Here is a 15675-nt window from a genome sequence, read left to right as displayed (position 1 = left end):
AAGTAAAAACAATTTTATTTACTCCAACTGTAGACGTTTTAGTTGCACAACAGCTTTAATTCTGCGTCGCTGTGGGAGGTGCAGAGAGCTACTCCTGGAGGTGCAGGATGGCATTCGCTGGCAGAGATAGTCCCTTCCCCTCAGGACCGCCAGTGTCCTGCGCTGTCTCTAGCTGTGCACAGCAGCCGCGGGCAGACATTTTCAGTGCGCTGCTTAAGCAGCCGTGCCTGCTTGCTGATGCTCTGATCACATCCTCAGGGGAGATGCCGTCTCTCAGCTCCAGCACAGGCATGCTGCCGAGGCCGCACCCCATTAGCAGGGCACCTCCCCGGTCCCCGCAGAGAGTCGGCGGGCCGGGGAACACGGGGAGAGAGACAGAGATCGGTGAAGCCGCTCCGTGCCCGGCGGGGCGGGAGGCCAGGGGGCAGCGCCGGCGCCTTGGACTGGCCGCGATTTCAGCACCACAGACAGTGTCGGACGCGGCTTCAACACCACGGACAGCGCCCGTCCGGGTGTTTCAGCACCGTGGACAACGCACGGGTTCAGCACCGCGAACAGTACCGGGGGTTCAGCACCACGGACAGAGCCCGCCCCGTTGGGTATGGGCGCCGCGTTCTGTCGAGACGTGCAGACACGGACAGATGGACAGCCACAGCCACGGACACACGCTCATAACGCGCACGCATAGGCACAGCCACGCACGGCCACCCACAGGGCCAACACACGGCCACCCACACGGCCAACACATGGCCACAGCCGCCGGCACCCGCTGGCACACCGGCGGAGACACGGGGACACGACCCACGCGGGCGTGCACAGCCCCAGAGCCCCCCACGCAGCCGCAGGTGTGCCCACGCAGAGAGGCACGCCGTGACACAGGGGCGCACGACTGTCTCTCCCGCACAGACACAACATACTCGCGCACGCGCTCGCACCTCCACCACAGTACACGTGCTCGTGCTCCCGCGGGCACCCCCGGGAAGCAGGGCCACAGACACAGCGGCGCGGCCAAGACACACGCGCACGCAGTGGCACACGCACGCACACACACATACCCCACACGCTCCCGCAGGCTCCCACGGCCACGCACGACCACTCGAACACACACACACATACACACACATACACACGCACACATACACACGCACACACCCATACACACGCACATACACACACACCCGCACACCCAGCCCCGCGCCCTCCCCCCCGGCGCCCCTCCCACCCCCGGCGCCAGCCAATAGCGACGCCGATCTGCTCCGCGGGGCCCCGCCCCTCCGACGGGTCCCCCACCAATAGCAGCGCCGCGGGGCGGGGAGCCCGCCTCGCCCCGCCTCCCTAGTTAAGGCGGCCGGAGGGAGCGGGTCGCTCACTGGCGGGCGGGGAGGAGGAGGAGGAGGACGAAGAAGGTGGGGGGGGGGGGGAGACGGGTGGGGACGAGCAGTGCGAGGCTCACGGAGCCCGGCGCCCGTACGGCCCCCGCCCCCCGCGCAGCGAAGGGGGGAGGCGGTGCCGGGGGGGCCGAGGGCAGCGCCCCGCCGCGGGAGGGGGCGGCCGGGGCTGCGCTGCGCTGCTCACCTGCGGGGCGCCGAGCAGGGCGGGCGAGGAGGAGGAGGAGGAAGAGGAGGAGGAGGAGGAGGAGGAGGAGGAGGAGGAGGCGGCCGGAGGTGCGGAGCCAGCCGGCGGCCGCGCAGCCCGCCCCCGGCTTGGCCAGCCGGCGCGGCCCCGAGGAGATGGAGCAGGAGAAGTACCTGCCCGAGCTGATGGCAGAGAAGGACAGCCTGGATCCCTCCTTTGTTCACGCCATGCGCCTGCTGGCCGACGGTAAGGCTCCGCTGCCGCCCGACGCGGCCCAACGCCCCCTATCCCATCCCATCCCCTCCCAATCCTATCCCATCCCCGGGGGGTTCCCGCGGAGCCTCCCCGGTGGGAGCAGTGACCTGCGGTTCCCCTGGTGGGGCTGGACAGGCAGGGATTGCGGGGCTCCCGTTGCGTTTTGGGGCTCCTCTTTCTCGGAGAGCTCATCGCGGCTTGTTCCCCGGGCTCAAGGAACGAGGCTGTGGTGCTGCTGGCGCTATTGAGCCCCTAACAGGGCGCTGTGATGGGCGCTGGTGGCATGTGGCTCATCAGCTTCGCAGCACGGTTTCGCCCAGGACGTGATGATCTTGGTTTGGATTCGTGTTGTGATCCGGGATATGCCGCTTGTAGCGCTTGGCTCTGCACTCTAGTTAATTCTGTTCACCTCACTTCGGTCGAACTGGTTCAGGGAATCTTCAGAAAGTTTGCAGTTTCGTGGGTTTTTAGACAACTGCTCGGTGTAGTTATTGAATGTAGGCCTCGTAGTACAGTGCCTCAACTTCCACAGAAGCATAACCTAGTAAGTTCCCCTTGCACTTCTCTGTTTCTTCTGAGGCCCCCAGTACTCATTTAAAAAATCCCTGTTAAATCTGGAAAAGAAGTGACAAAGGATGATGCATAAAGCAAGACAAGCTATTGAGCCCTTAGATGAGATCAAGGCAAGAAACCTATGGGTAGGCCCGTGAGGGAGTCACAAATTCAAATCACCTCACAGTCGGGGAAGTGAATGACTTCCAAAGTTCTGTTACATTTTAGGGACAATCAAACTATTTAAAACTTATTATGCTGGCAGTAAATGTCCTTCCCTGTGTCAGCAGTCTGTGAATTGTCTTCCTTAAATACCTGTTTTATTGATTGTGAATGAATGTACTGAGCCCAGGTTTTATTGGAGTGCCCCTGTTTGATAGCTCAGAAATTCAGGGTGAACAAATACACATTCTGTGCACCTTTTTAATAACTATCTTGCTGCTGAAGTGACAGATGTATTACTTTTTATGGTTGTTTTTCTAATAAAACTACAAGAAACATAAAAGTCTGTATTTCCTATAGGGGTGTAGTTTTTGCACCTTGCAGTTTAGTCTTTTCCCAGAGGGGGGAGGTATCTGCTGAGTGTATGCATGCAAAAGATAGAAAATGCATGAAGGACATCATTGAAAGTGTGCAAAGTAAAGTTTTAAAAATAAACAAGACCAAAATGGGTATTTCTAGGAGTCAAATCCATGCAGAAAATGTATTTTGGGCAAATGTGAGTTTGAATAAAAGATTAATCTTCTCTTTTCCTCTTAAGATAACGAGGACTAGGTATATGTGGATTTTTAAAAGATGAAGGTGAGCTGTCTGTGGAAGCTGTAGGGAATGCTAATGTCAGATTCACACCAGATACCTGGCATTATCCTTCAAAACACCATCTGTCAAGCTTTCTAGAGATTCATTTTAGAGTCTAACATATGATAGCTATTGAAACAGTTTCACTAAAGTGAGAGTATAACTAGTTAAGGAAACGAGTGAATGCACTGGATGCTGCTGGGTATAAAGAGAAAATGCATGGAACCGGCAGATTTTTTTTGATGCCAGAAAATGGGTGCAAGGATCTCTGTAATACTGTATTTCTAGGATGTGTTAGCAATGAAGTGATGCTTCCGGGCTCTGGGCTTGTATTCTTTAAAAAATATGTGAGCAGTTACATCGCAATTGCAACCAGGTGTTGCTTTTGTGGCGTACTAAGCTGTCATGATTGCCAGTAGATTTTGTATAAAATGTGTAAGTGTAGCTTTGAAGGTTTTGGCTTCAGAGCTGAGAGCCTCAAGCTTTCACTCTGGCTTGAAGTGCTGTGATTTTTCATGTCAGCAGCTAGAACCTGGAGTTGAGAGGATTCATGCTGCTATGTGAAAACACAGAAGGGCAAGCAGACATTACAAAAACATGGCTTCAATTATGACACTAGATTTACTTGTAAAGATAAAACCTCACTTTTCTCCCCATTAATTCTTTGCTTCATTATGCTTATTTTAAAAACAACAAATTTCTTACGGTTTTTGATATCTAGGTCTGTGTGTCTGTGTTCTGCAGGTTGACCAGTGTCAGGTGCCTACTTGAATCAGTAGATATTTACCCCTCACCACTGAAAGATGATGTGTAGAAGTAATTTACGTTAGTCCTTATCTAGGCTAGAGCCTCCCTTTTGCAATGTATGGTGAAACCCACAGAAAAGGGATGCTTCTCGAGGCAGGGAATGCACATACTTATCAGACAACACAAACAAAGGTGAGAAAAGAGGTATTAGTGCTACTTATGTATAAAGTGTGAATCATAAAACACAACTTCTCTAAAAATCACAGGTGAATTCTGAAAATGAACCCAGCCTCTTAATGACTAAATGAATACCTGAGTCAGAAGACGTTATTCCTCACTGCGCCCCCCCCCACCCCCCCCCCGAGGTCATTACCTGTTTTGTGTAGGAATAGCTCCTAGTATAGTATGATTATTTCATCATTAGAAATGGAAAAACCATTTATGTCTTCTATTAGAAGGACGTGTGAATTGTGGATGGACGGTGATCGTTTGCCTCTGTGTGCATTAGTTTAAAAAAACTTTTTGCAAAACGCATTGAGCATTTATATTTATACTGTGATCCAGTCAGCAATAAAACCAAAAGACCTCTTTTAACTGTAACTGGTTGCCAAAACCTAAAGGATAGGCAAATCTTTGCTCTTTGGAGAGGATTTTTCTCTTTTAGTTGTGCTATTCTGTGTAGCAGATTGTTTTGTGTTTGTGCCTGGAAGAGGTATATGGAAGAATCACACTGTTTTGTGGATAGTTTTAAACAATTTTATTGTAAACTGCCTTTTTTTTTTTTTTTAAGGTAAGATCATACTGCTTCTAGTGATGGGATCTGTCCTCATGTGCTGGATCAGGATAAATACTTGGTCAGATGAAAAATGTCAAAGTGAGGAGAGCATCTTTGAGCAGTACCTTTTGTGCATGAGTTGTGTTTATGTCACAGCACAATCTCAAGATCCAGCCAGATCTCAGAGCTGTTCTAGTGCTACGTCCCATTGCAGTCCCTAACGAGTGACTGACATACATTGTTTTTGCATATATGTAAATTATTTTAAATAAAAAGTGTCAGTTAATTATTTATATATTGCTTGGGACAAGCCAACTTTATATTTGTAAATGTGGCTTTGGAAATCTTGTACTGTATATTATTAAAGCCATATCTTTGTTTTCTTATACAAACACATAGGAGAAAGACCTATTCGAAACAGCTAGCCAAAGAAAGATCATCTCTCCCCATGGAAATATCAGCATTACTTGGGTAATGAGGTAGCTAATTTCTCTCTATATAATGACAGTACAATTGACCTCAAATTGTCAGTTGGCATTCTGAAGGCAATGAGAGCCAGGCCTTTAACTCTAAACTCGAGTTAAGTCCCTACATTATTCCATGTGGCATAGCATGAGTTTGTCAAACCTCCAGTCATGTCAGTTAGATTCATATAGCTCAGCTTCATAAAGCTCCTTGTAGGACAGGGCATGATTATTCAAAAGATGTATAATTACTTAACATTTACACCCCGTGAGCATTAGTAATGCCTTTCATACAAGGCTGCAACAATTGTTCTAGGTAGCCTGAAAACTGCTGATGTAATGCAAATTCCTTTTGTCTTACGATCAGGATTTCAACTGATATTTTTGCATATGTTGAACTTTTTTTTTTGGACTTTTGGAGATTAATTTGCTTTTCATATGGGAATGCAGATTTCGTTCATAACCGTATGTTCCTATTAAAAACCTTGGGGAAATAATAAGGTCACTACATGAGAGTTATTTGTTTTGGTGATGTAGAAAATTAAGATTGTATCCTTAGCCTAAGATGTGAAAGGCTCTTGGTCAAACCTGTGACCTGCTGAAGTCAGGCCTCTGATACTTTTTTGTTTTCTGTAACAAACTACTTGTGAAAAGATATTTACAAATTTTATTACCTTACTGTCTATTAAAGTCTTTGAATTCAAATAAGATTACTATAAAATGTTAATGTAAACACATAGATTAATATTAATCTGTGAGCAGTCAGTTTTCTGCTTGTTGTTTCTTTTTTTCCTGATGTTTATATCCGGTGAGAAGAAATCTGTGTTCACAGAATAGTTTGTATTAATCATTGTTTACTTTGCTGTCCCACAAAATGCAATGTGAACGACTGGAAGGTTGACTCAGGAAACGTGCTGATGTTTAGAGCATGTATTTTAGAAATCAGTTTCATTAAAAACTAGATTTCCAGAGCTATTATTTGGATCTTATTCAGTAAAAGGGGATAACAATGCAAACTCTAGGTGAATACAAGGTACTTATTATTTCGGTAAAGCAGCTGTGTGCTAGGTATCAGAGACTCAACTCAAAACTTACTGAAGTTAATGGGAATCTTTCTGTTGCCATTTGTGGGCTAGCTGGCAGTCCTTACACAAATCTGATGTATTGATTGATGCAGCTAATATATATGGAATAATGAAAAAGGATATTCTATCACTACTGCTGACTTTTGAAATGAATGTATGTTTCAGTCTTTAAATGTTTTTTTAAAAGGTAAATTGTTGTTTGTCTGTAGTATGACAGCATGGTGTGTGTTCATAATCTTAAGGAAATAGTCTGGGCTTTCAGAATGCAATGTAGATAAGTCCCAGGGGATAACTGGTTTTAGCAAAAATAAAATAGTATAAAATATTAGACTGAGTAAATTATCCTTGCAGAGATCTGAAGCAGTTTAGGACCATTTGATCTGTGATCTTAGAAAGCACATCCTTTGAAACACAGTAAATTTCCTTACAAAGAGGGAACTATATAAATGCAATAACTGAAGGCTAGATTCTGATACCCTTATGTGAGAAGTAGTGCTTCACTTTTTAAATGGTGCTATTTGAATCAGTGGAGCTGCTTAAGGTGTGATTCAGTGTGGGAAGCAGAATTTAGTACCAACTGTTTAAGAGAAGGTCAAAGGCATTTTCTGAGACTGAGGCTTATCTGGATAGCCATAGCCTCAGCAACATTCCAGAATGCGCTGTTTTTTGGCAGCATGAATGTTTTACTCGGAAGGAGAAGAGAGATTTTATTTGTTATGGGAATTCCTTTAGTAAATTTATTTCATTCTCTAGCTCTCCTTGGTGTATTAATTTGGGGAACACTTACCGCAATTATCCATTTCTCTTCCTTTGTGCATCAAAATAGATATTTTTAAGCTGAAGAAACTCAGAAATTGATATAAGCAGCTGGTACCAAGAGAAGGAGGAATAGCTAGTTATATAGCTGAATAGAAAATGAACTTTTAACTTCCTAAGCATTTAATACCTGCATAATGTGTGGCATAGTGGCCATCTGTAACCAGGAGGTGGCATGGTTGGGCTCCACATGCCAAAATAGAACTTCATGTCCCAGCACCTCCTGGGAAAGGGCCAGTCTGGCCCATCAGGTACATCCTGTTCTTGTGCACTGGATGTGTGCTTCTCTTGTTTCAGTGATATGCAGACAACATATACTGATGACCAGATTTGCTATAACAGGCTAGTTGCCTACAGAATCTGATAGGTTCAATAGTGACCAGTGCATAAGACTCCTGAGAAAGGCTAAAACATGTACATAAAAATAATATGTCTACCTAGCCCACTAAGCGATGCAGGAAGAGTAAAAGAGCTCTTTCATGATATCTGCTGAGAGACAGGTTTCAGGCTCAATATGTTGGGTCTTATTTCAGAATGCATAAATATTGCTGTTGTTGGGTATTTCCTGTACAATGCTTGGTAAAGTAGGAGCTTTCCTGTGCCTGGCAGCTGTACCTTAGGCTGAAGGCACTGCCCTGATGAAGCAATGTTTCCTTGACCTGCAGGGTCACTGCAGTAATCCTGCATTTCAGTACAGGGTGAGTGTGCATTTTTTTTTTTAAAGGCAATTTTTAACTGTTTCAGTTCAAATCTCTTTTCAACAAGCTACTGAATTTGAAGAAAATATAGCATATATATGAAGAATATATATGAAGCATATATATGAAGAAAATTAGCATATATATTTCTCTTACTTACTCTTGATAAAAAGTAAGTAATTAAAAATATGTTTTTCTTGGGGATTAATAAAGTATGTGTAATAGCTGTTTTGTGGACTGATCCTGCCAAAGCGGTATGAAGGTATGTGTTCATCTTTTGTTCACATGACATTTTTCAGCCCTTGGATGGGTGTTGTGGCTTAGAGCTCCATAACAGAATAGGTGAGGATGTGGACAGTTTATAAAATGGAATAAACTTTAATGGTGCTTTAATGGAACTACAGTACAGTCTTTGGCATATAATCAAATAAGAACTGTGGAGGACCAGACAACTAAAGAACCTTGACACAGGGATAGAGGTCTGAGGTGCATAGTAGATGGAGATTTGATGTTTTTTTCCTCGTACTATGTACCTCCAATGAATACCCTTTAAAACTTTCACCTGGAAGCTGAAAACTAATACTGAATTTCAGTCTGATCTTTGAGATCTCTGAATGAAAGTAACTGCATAAGAAATGTGTATTCTTATTACTTCTCTTATGAAATTATTCTTTTTAAATCATCAGACAAAAATAATCCTGGTTATTACAGTCTTCCATAAATTCTGTCATAATTTAATTAGAATCCTGCTGGAACTGAGTACAGCTACTTCCTTATCCTAGAAAGGTGTCCATAGTGGAACTAATGATCCAAAACCTAAAAGACAGAGGGCAGGTCACTGCTGCCTTTGAATTTCTATGCACCTGCTGAAGTGTGCATCAATAAAACAAGAAACTGAGGCTAGAGTAAAGGTTACACCTAGAGATGTAAAGCTCAAAAGCTTTTGATTTATCCAATAATTTGAATTCTGGAGATTGATGTGGCTATTGGAGAAAATAATACTTTATGCTAGCCTGCAAAAGATTGATTTATAATCTACATTCCTTCTTTTATCTCTACTTTGAATCTGTAAGGAGAAGAATTCTGCTAGTTCTATTGCAGAAACAGTTTGGATTTGCTAGCTGGTGAAGGCAGCAATGTTGTCAGCAAAAAAAAACAACAACAATGTAGGGGTCAGAGCTGCTGGTTCATAACTGGTCAACTTCCAAAGAGCAGCACTGGGAATGAGAAGAAAAAATGGCTCCCCTAGGAAATTTGAACACTGGAGAAAGAAAACCAAATCCCACTTTGACAATAACTCCTAGTTTAATGCTTTCAGGATTTCAAATACACACTTTCCAAAGCTTTTTCAAGTGCTTGAAGTTAAAGAACTTGCTATGAAATCAGGGACCCTGTGTATGTTTCAGAAATGGCTTTTTGATGTTGAAGAACTTAGTTTCCTTCTTACTTCTTAAAGTGAAGATTTTTACTCTCCATATTTCTGAATATCAGAATACTTATTTTTCTGATATTTCTGATTGTTTCTGAGCAAATTAATTTCTGGCATTTTCTCTTTAGGATTACAGTAAGCACTTGATGCTGTCTGGGCATTGTGCCACATATTCTCAGTGGTCAGGGAGTGAACTCCGTAGCTGGGAAAGAGTCAGACTTCATTTTTCCGAAATACTCAGGACTGTGCTAATTTGCTGCAGCTAGGAAGTTGCCATCCCTAACTTACCAATTTGCAGTTAAAACTGATTTTTTTTTGCTCTCTCTACCAAAATAAGCAGCAACAAACTCTTAAGTGACTTACTGAATTACTTAAATGACTTTATTGGCTCTCAGAGGCTAAATTTAGGACTGATAACATGAAGGAGAATTGCAAGAGCCTTTTCTCCAATGTCTTCAGATAGCTGTTCATCAGAAAAATAGTTAATTTTGGATAAATAATGCTTATTATCCTGGTGTATGCATGGGACTGAAGAACTGTCAATACATTTGCAATTATTTCACTAATATTTGTGTGTAAGCTTCATACTTCAGGCTTCATACTTCAGCTTCATAAGCTTCAGCCTTATTTGAAAGAACTTGCTACTCATACATGCAGATCAGGACAAATATATGAATTGTATATCCATATTACATATTTGTTTTTATGCTCAAAGCCACCATCGTAAGGTTGCTGTGCTCAGTTCTGGTATTGCTCAGTCTCTTCTCTGATCCTTCACGCTCATGTTTAACAAAATTGTCCTGTCTCTGTAAATATGCTATTTTGGAGTGTCCTGTAATTCACTCTATTTTGTTTGTCAGGGGTCCTCCAAATGCTGTATTGCTGCTGTTACTGGGGTGGCTTTGTTTGCTGCAAATGGTATAGGCACAAACAGATCAGGTTGCAAAATGCTCTAAGAAACTTTTAGTGATTAGTGGAAAAAGAAAGGGATCCCTAAGTAAGCAGGGAATGTCACAAAACAGGTGCTCATGTTACATTTTTGTTACCTCTCTTTTTCCAGAAGAACTAAACTTTGAGGTTACCAGGTTATGCAATAGTTTGTATGCACAAACCATCAGTTCCAGTATTAAAATACCCTTGCTGCCCCAAAGTCTACGAATAATCTGAAATATGTCAGGTGCAAGGGAATTATGAGTCTAAGCTTTCCCATTGCTGCAAAGATTTTGATGTAATGCTTTTATAATGAGGAACCATTCGTACTGTCAGCTGTCTGAGTGCTTCTTGTGGTGGGGGTGGAAGGAGATATCACATTAGAAAGTGGAGATGGACCAACTTGATTTAAACGTGAAGCATGAGCTTGATTTGATTCTGCAACTGTACAAACACTAAGAAGTCCTGAGCTGGAAATTAAGTAGAGACTAATACCAAGTTTTGGCTGCAGCTTTCTGCTTCTTTGTCTCTGTCCCTTCTCATGGCCTTTAAGGGTTTATGAATAATTAAAAAGAGGGAGGAACTGAGAGGAAAGGAACAGAAAATAAAGGAATGGTGGAAAAATGAGAGAAAAACAATGGCAAATTGTTACAGTAATAGAGGAGAGTGGCAATACAGAAAAAGAAAAATGAAAAAATCTCATTTAATAGGTATAAAATATTTAGCTACTTTAGCTTTAAGAAACTTGTGGCAGCTAGAAATCTCCAACCTTTGAACTTCAGTGAGGACTTCTGGAAGCTTTCAGTTAAGTTTTATTCATCTAAAATGGATATATCAAAGCTGCTGATAAGCAGTTGAAAAACACTTATCCATTTATTTAAGAAATTAAGATGAGGTTCAAGTCTTTCTGAAAAGCTTCTGTGAATAATTATCATTTCAATACTGTTGTATTTCATGTGTTTAGGGATGCTATAGGTGTCTGTGCCATATATATAATTACATTATGCAGGGATTAAACATGATATTTTGCAGAGATGCTCCCAATTTTATATTAAACAGCAACTGAGATTTTTCCTTTTAACCTTTAGAGTTCTCTCGAAATATTATCAGTTAGTGGTTAATCTGTTTACATTTTCTATTTTAAAGAGTAATACTGTTACATTGAACACCTCACACTTCTACTTATAAAGCTTGTCTGCTTCTTTCTTCAGGTAATAACCATTCAAACATTGCATTAGATTTTTCATCAGTGTTATGAGCTGCAAGCTTGTAAGCCCTTTTATTTGCTTATCTCAGTAGCCTCATTACAGCTGAGAAGAATTGTCCAGATTCTGTTATTTCAGTACAACTCCTCCAGCTTTTTCATTTGCATTGCCTTCCCCTGGCAGCTGACATCTCCCCCAACTGTGCTCCAAGCAGTTAATATAATTAGAGAACTTTCCACTCCTCAGCCACTTTCATTCTGTTTTATACTCTTCTACTATCCCCACAACCTCAGTCGAGTTTTTTAATTTTAATTTTTCCCATGGAGACTTGACTTGGAAGTAAAGCTGGCAGCTTTACTGGAGAAGGATGTCAGAAACAGAAGGAATTATGGTGAGAAGAAAGGCAGGTGAGTGGATAATGTATCTGTAGTAGAGAGGAGGATCAGTAGGTAGGGAGAAACTTGGAAAGACAGAGCAGGGCACATCAAAGAGGTGAGAATGAAAACTAAATTGGGAACTCTTTTCCCCTTAAAAGGCCATAGTGCTTATATAGGTGATATACTTCACTTACTATACACTCATCCATACATGTAGATAAATAGTTCTTGTGTGTATATATTTTCCTACAAAAAAAAATATATAAAAAATAGCAGTACAGTAGTGCATTATCTTAGAGAAAAATCTTTACTTCTATGATTTAATTATTCATGTCTGTAGGCCATACCCCTTTGTGCATGCCCCAGTATGGAGTGGATAATTCAGTGTAACAGTGCTAATGCTGCTTTGATAACATTATGTTAATCTCACAGGGATATGCACTTCAAGGCTTACTATTAAAGACATAGTGACTCCTGCATATCGTATATCAATTGAGATAAACTTACACCGGTGTTCGAATTTCTAAACCTTCTTAAGTGTCCCCCAAGTTAAATGTAACTCATCTTCTGACAGAAATGTGGTTCAAAGTACACAAGCTGCAATTATGAAATAACTTCTCAGCTAAGGATGAGATGATAGTTAGCATTTTATCCAGCCATATGGGACTTCAGAGAAGAAAGAAGAGGTATGCCGAGATTATATTGGAAACAGTTTCTATTGTAGTCTCTACCTGAGTAGAGAGCAGCAACCTTCACAGTGATGTAAGCAGCAAGTTTTCCTGTGTCTTTAAAAGTAACTTGTTATCAGTAAACTGAAACAAACAAACAAAGAGGTGGTAAAAACTTCAAACTGCAAATAGGATAAAGATTATATAAAGCAGTAGGTTAAAGAAAAAAGGACTTGATTGGCACTCCTGAGATTAGATTGTTTTAAGGTAATATCAGTTTTTGCATTTTACTGATGTGCCTGGTAAAAGAAAACAGTTGCAATGACCCTAATTGGGTCATTTAAGTTTCAATAAACACTAATTTTCCTATCTTAATAAATATGAATGCTTAAAAGGTACTTTGGGTATGGCGTTTCCTATTTGCTGCTCAATAGAAAGTGACAGGCTTTCTTCAGTGGTCTCCAAAAATACATTCTTGATTCCTGATTGTATTCACAGAAGGTTTCTGGGGTCTCTGCCAACAGGTAGAGAGACAGAGGACAACAATACTTCAACTCTATTAATATAATAAAGCCTTACTCCAAACCTAACAAAATAATATTAAATGAGATCATTTCCCTAAGCGGAAAAACTATGTACATGCTAAATAACAATACATTGCTAAATAACAATATAAATAACACTACTTGGTAAAAAGCGAGCTTGATTAACTCTGAAACTGCTGACACCTGTGTTATATTGCCTCTACTTACAGCTACAGCTTATGCAGCATGCTGCCACTGATACCAAAATGATTTTAGAATCTGAAAGACTATAATGAAAGTATCTTTGAGCTGATCACTTGCCAAGAGGTGAAGTTTTGATATTTCTTCCAGCATTGCCCAACACTCAATTAATGAACAAAGACAACAGAACTTCAGTCATGGTCTGCAGTAAAAATTTCAGTGTTATCACGTTTGTCCTAAAAGCTTTGCATCTGGGTAGCAGCTGACTATCAATTTCTCTTCTTGGAAAAAGTAAATGAGTAAGGTAAAACAGTCTCAACCTGTGAGACATCTCTGTGGCTTGTGATGTTCCACGGGGTACTCTTTGATCTGGCTGACAAATGGCCCTCTGGAATTTAGTCCTTCATTTGAATGCAGAGTAGTGCAAATGTCATTACAAACCCATGACCTCTGAATTCTAAAACTTCCCCCATCTCTCGTGATTTAAAATTATATAGCCTGAGGTGCATGGACTAGGAAAAGATGTTGGTCCAGAGGCATGTCACAGCACAGCCAAGATGATGATCAAACCCTGAGTAAGAGTTATTCTGAAAGAAAACCAGTACCATTTTCCAGTAACAATTTACTGGAGACCTTTAAAAATAATTATCTGGTGTTTGCAAATATCTGTTCAATGATGTTAGATGCCTAGAATTAAGAATCTTGTATGTGTGTGTCATAAGTTTATTTTTGGCTGCCTTAATGCTGTCATAACAATATTGTTTTTCCTTAAAGAAAAAGGACGACTGCAGGGGAAAAAAGTGGAGCCTTTAATATCTATTTGGGTTGACAAAGGGATATCTTTCAGCTGTTTTGTACAACTGCACAAGCAAACCAATAATTAGAAAAGATTTACTGATAATTCAGCACTTGAGTTCAGTTAATTTTTAAGATTTTTCTTGTGCCTGAACACAAGTTGTAACTCCTGTTCAAGTTGATTATTTTTAGCTCTGTGAAAGTACAGAATTAACCTTATAGATACTGTATTGTATAAACAGACTGAGAGATGATGCAGCACATACCTTCTTGAGAAAAAATTGGAAGATGTATTTAAGGAACGTAATTACTGCTAATGAATGAAAGAAGTATTCTTCAGATGTTGAAATACATAATCTGATTGATGGTACTGCTTCATTTGAAATGGTTGAATATGCCATCCACACTAATAATATTTTCTGCATGCCATCTTGCTAATATGAGTCATGCCTGAAGATATGTTTAGCAAAATATGATGAAAAACTCTCCTATAGTAGTGGACATGCTTAAGTCTCACAGCTCTTGAAAGCTGGTTTGCCAATACAGTAGATCGTCCGATGGCTCCTTCCTACTTTTAGATACAGGCTTATTTTTTTTTTTTTTAAGTATTTTAAGTTTTCTTTAGAGCTCTGTGTAGTTCTTTCCCCATATATTTCCTTGTTGCAATATCCCTTTAGTTTGTATCCCTCCATCCCTTTTGTTGCAACATGTCATAAGGCCCTTCCATTTTTTTTGTTTTAATTTTTCTTAAATAATTCTTCTGCCTTCGTTTTACAAGTGATCTTCTTGTTATGTATCTATCTGAACATACTGTGTCTATATAATTTCTTTTCTTTATTCTTTCATAATCTTTGCACTTTCACTTTCCTGAAATGTTGTCCTGTGTCATGTAATGTCCTTGTTTAATTTACAAATTTAGTGCAGTAGTTTTTTATCACTCCCTGTTTGTCAGGGAACTGACCACTGCAAGACAGAAAAATGGTCTGTAAATGCTATCAGGAGGGTTTGGAATCTCTTTTGGAGATGCCTCCCAAAGTGTCCCTCTGTTCGTACTGTGTTCTTGTTGCCTGCTCATTCACAGTTTCAGCTTGGTGCTGTAACCTTTTTCTTCAACATGCCCATAAAGACACTTTCTGTTGTTGTCACTACTGTTTTGGTGACCTCTGGCCTTTTTTAGTTAAGTATCAAACCCATCATCTCTCTGACCATTCTCTCCATTAACTTCAGAAGTTTGTGATTATCTCTGCAAGAATACCAACCAAGCACTGTTCTTTCTCTTGTAAGAATGACTGTCTTTTACTGTATCTCTTGCAACACACTCATGTTCTAGGCATGTCATTGTTTCTTAAATAGCAAGCTGTTTCAGCCCACTTTCTGATTTTATTCTACCTTTTATTCACCCACACATTGTATTTTAACTTCAACAACTGTCAAACACATTGTTGTACAACATGTATCTTAATCACTCTTCTGTCAGTTGTCTTGCTTGTATTTTTGGCTATGATGTACTGAATTCGCAACTTCAGAAAACTAAGCAGAGGGACAGTAACAGCCTGCACACTTATCATAGAACCACAGAATGACTTGGTTTGGAAGGGACCTTAAAGATGACCTAGTTCCAACTAGGTGATCTTTAGGCCATTGGCAGGGATGTCACTCACTAGATCAGATTGCCCAGGGCCCCATTCAACCTCACCTTAAACAATTCCAGGGATGGCGTGTCCACAGCTTCTCAATACCAACATATCCTGTTTTTCCAAGTTAAAAAGAAGACTGGTATA

The 15675-nt window shown here is 41.2% G+C and overlaps 1 protein-coding gene across 2 annotated transcripts in view; it reads left to right on the top strand.

Moving 5' to 3' along the window:
- Window positions 1-1730: 1730 nt before the first annotated feature.
- The window catches only part of KHDRBS2 (KH RNA binding domain containing, signal transduction associated 2), a 348366-nt gene continuing 334421 nt past the window's right edge, over window positions 1731-15675 (top strand). For both annotated transcript variants that reach the window (XM_035543032.1, XM_035543031.1), the window contains exon 1: window positions 1731-1821. In XM_035543032.1, the coding sequence (XP_035398925.1) occupies window positions 1731-1821 (91 nt within the window). The remainder of the gene's footprint in view (window positions 1822-15675) is intronic.

This window comes from Cygnus atratus, chromosome 3 (genome assembly GCF_013377495.2).
Source record: "Cygnus atratus isolate AKBS03 ecotype Queensland, Australia chromosome 3, CAtr_DNAZoo_HiC_assembly, whole genome shotgun sequence".
In the NCBI taxonomy this organism is placed as follows: Eukaryota; Metazoa; Chordata; class Aves; order Anseriformes; family Anatidae; genus Cygnus; species Cygnus atratus.
Note: the sequence above shows the minus strand (reverse complement) of the source record. Positions and strands in the feature narration are given on the sequence as shown.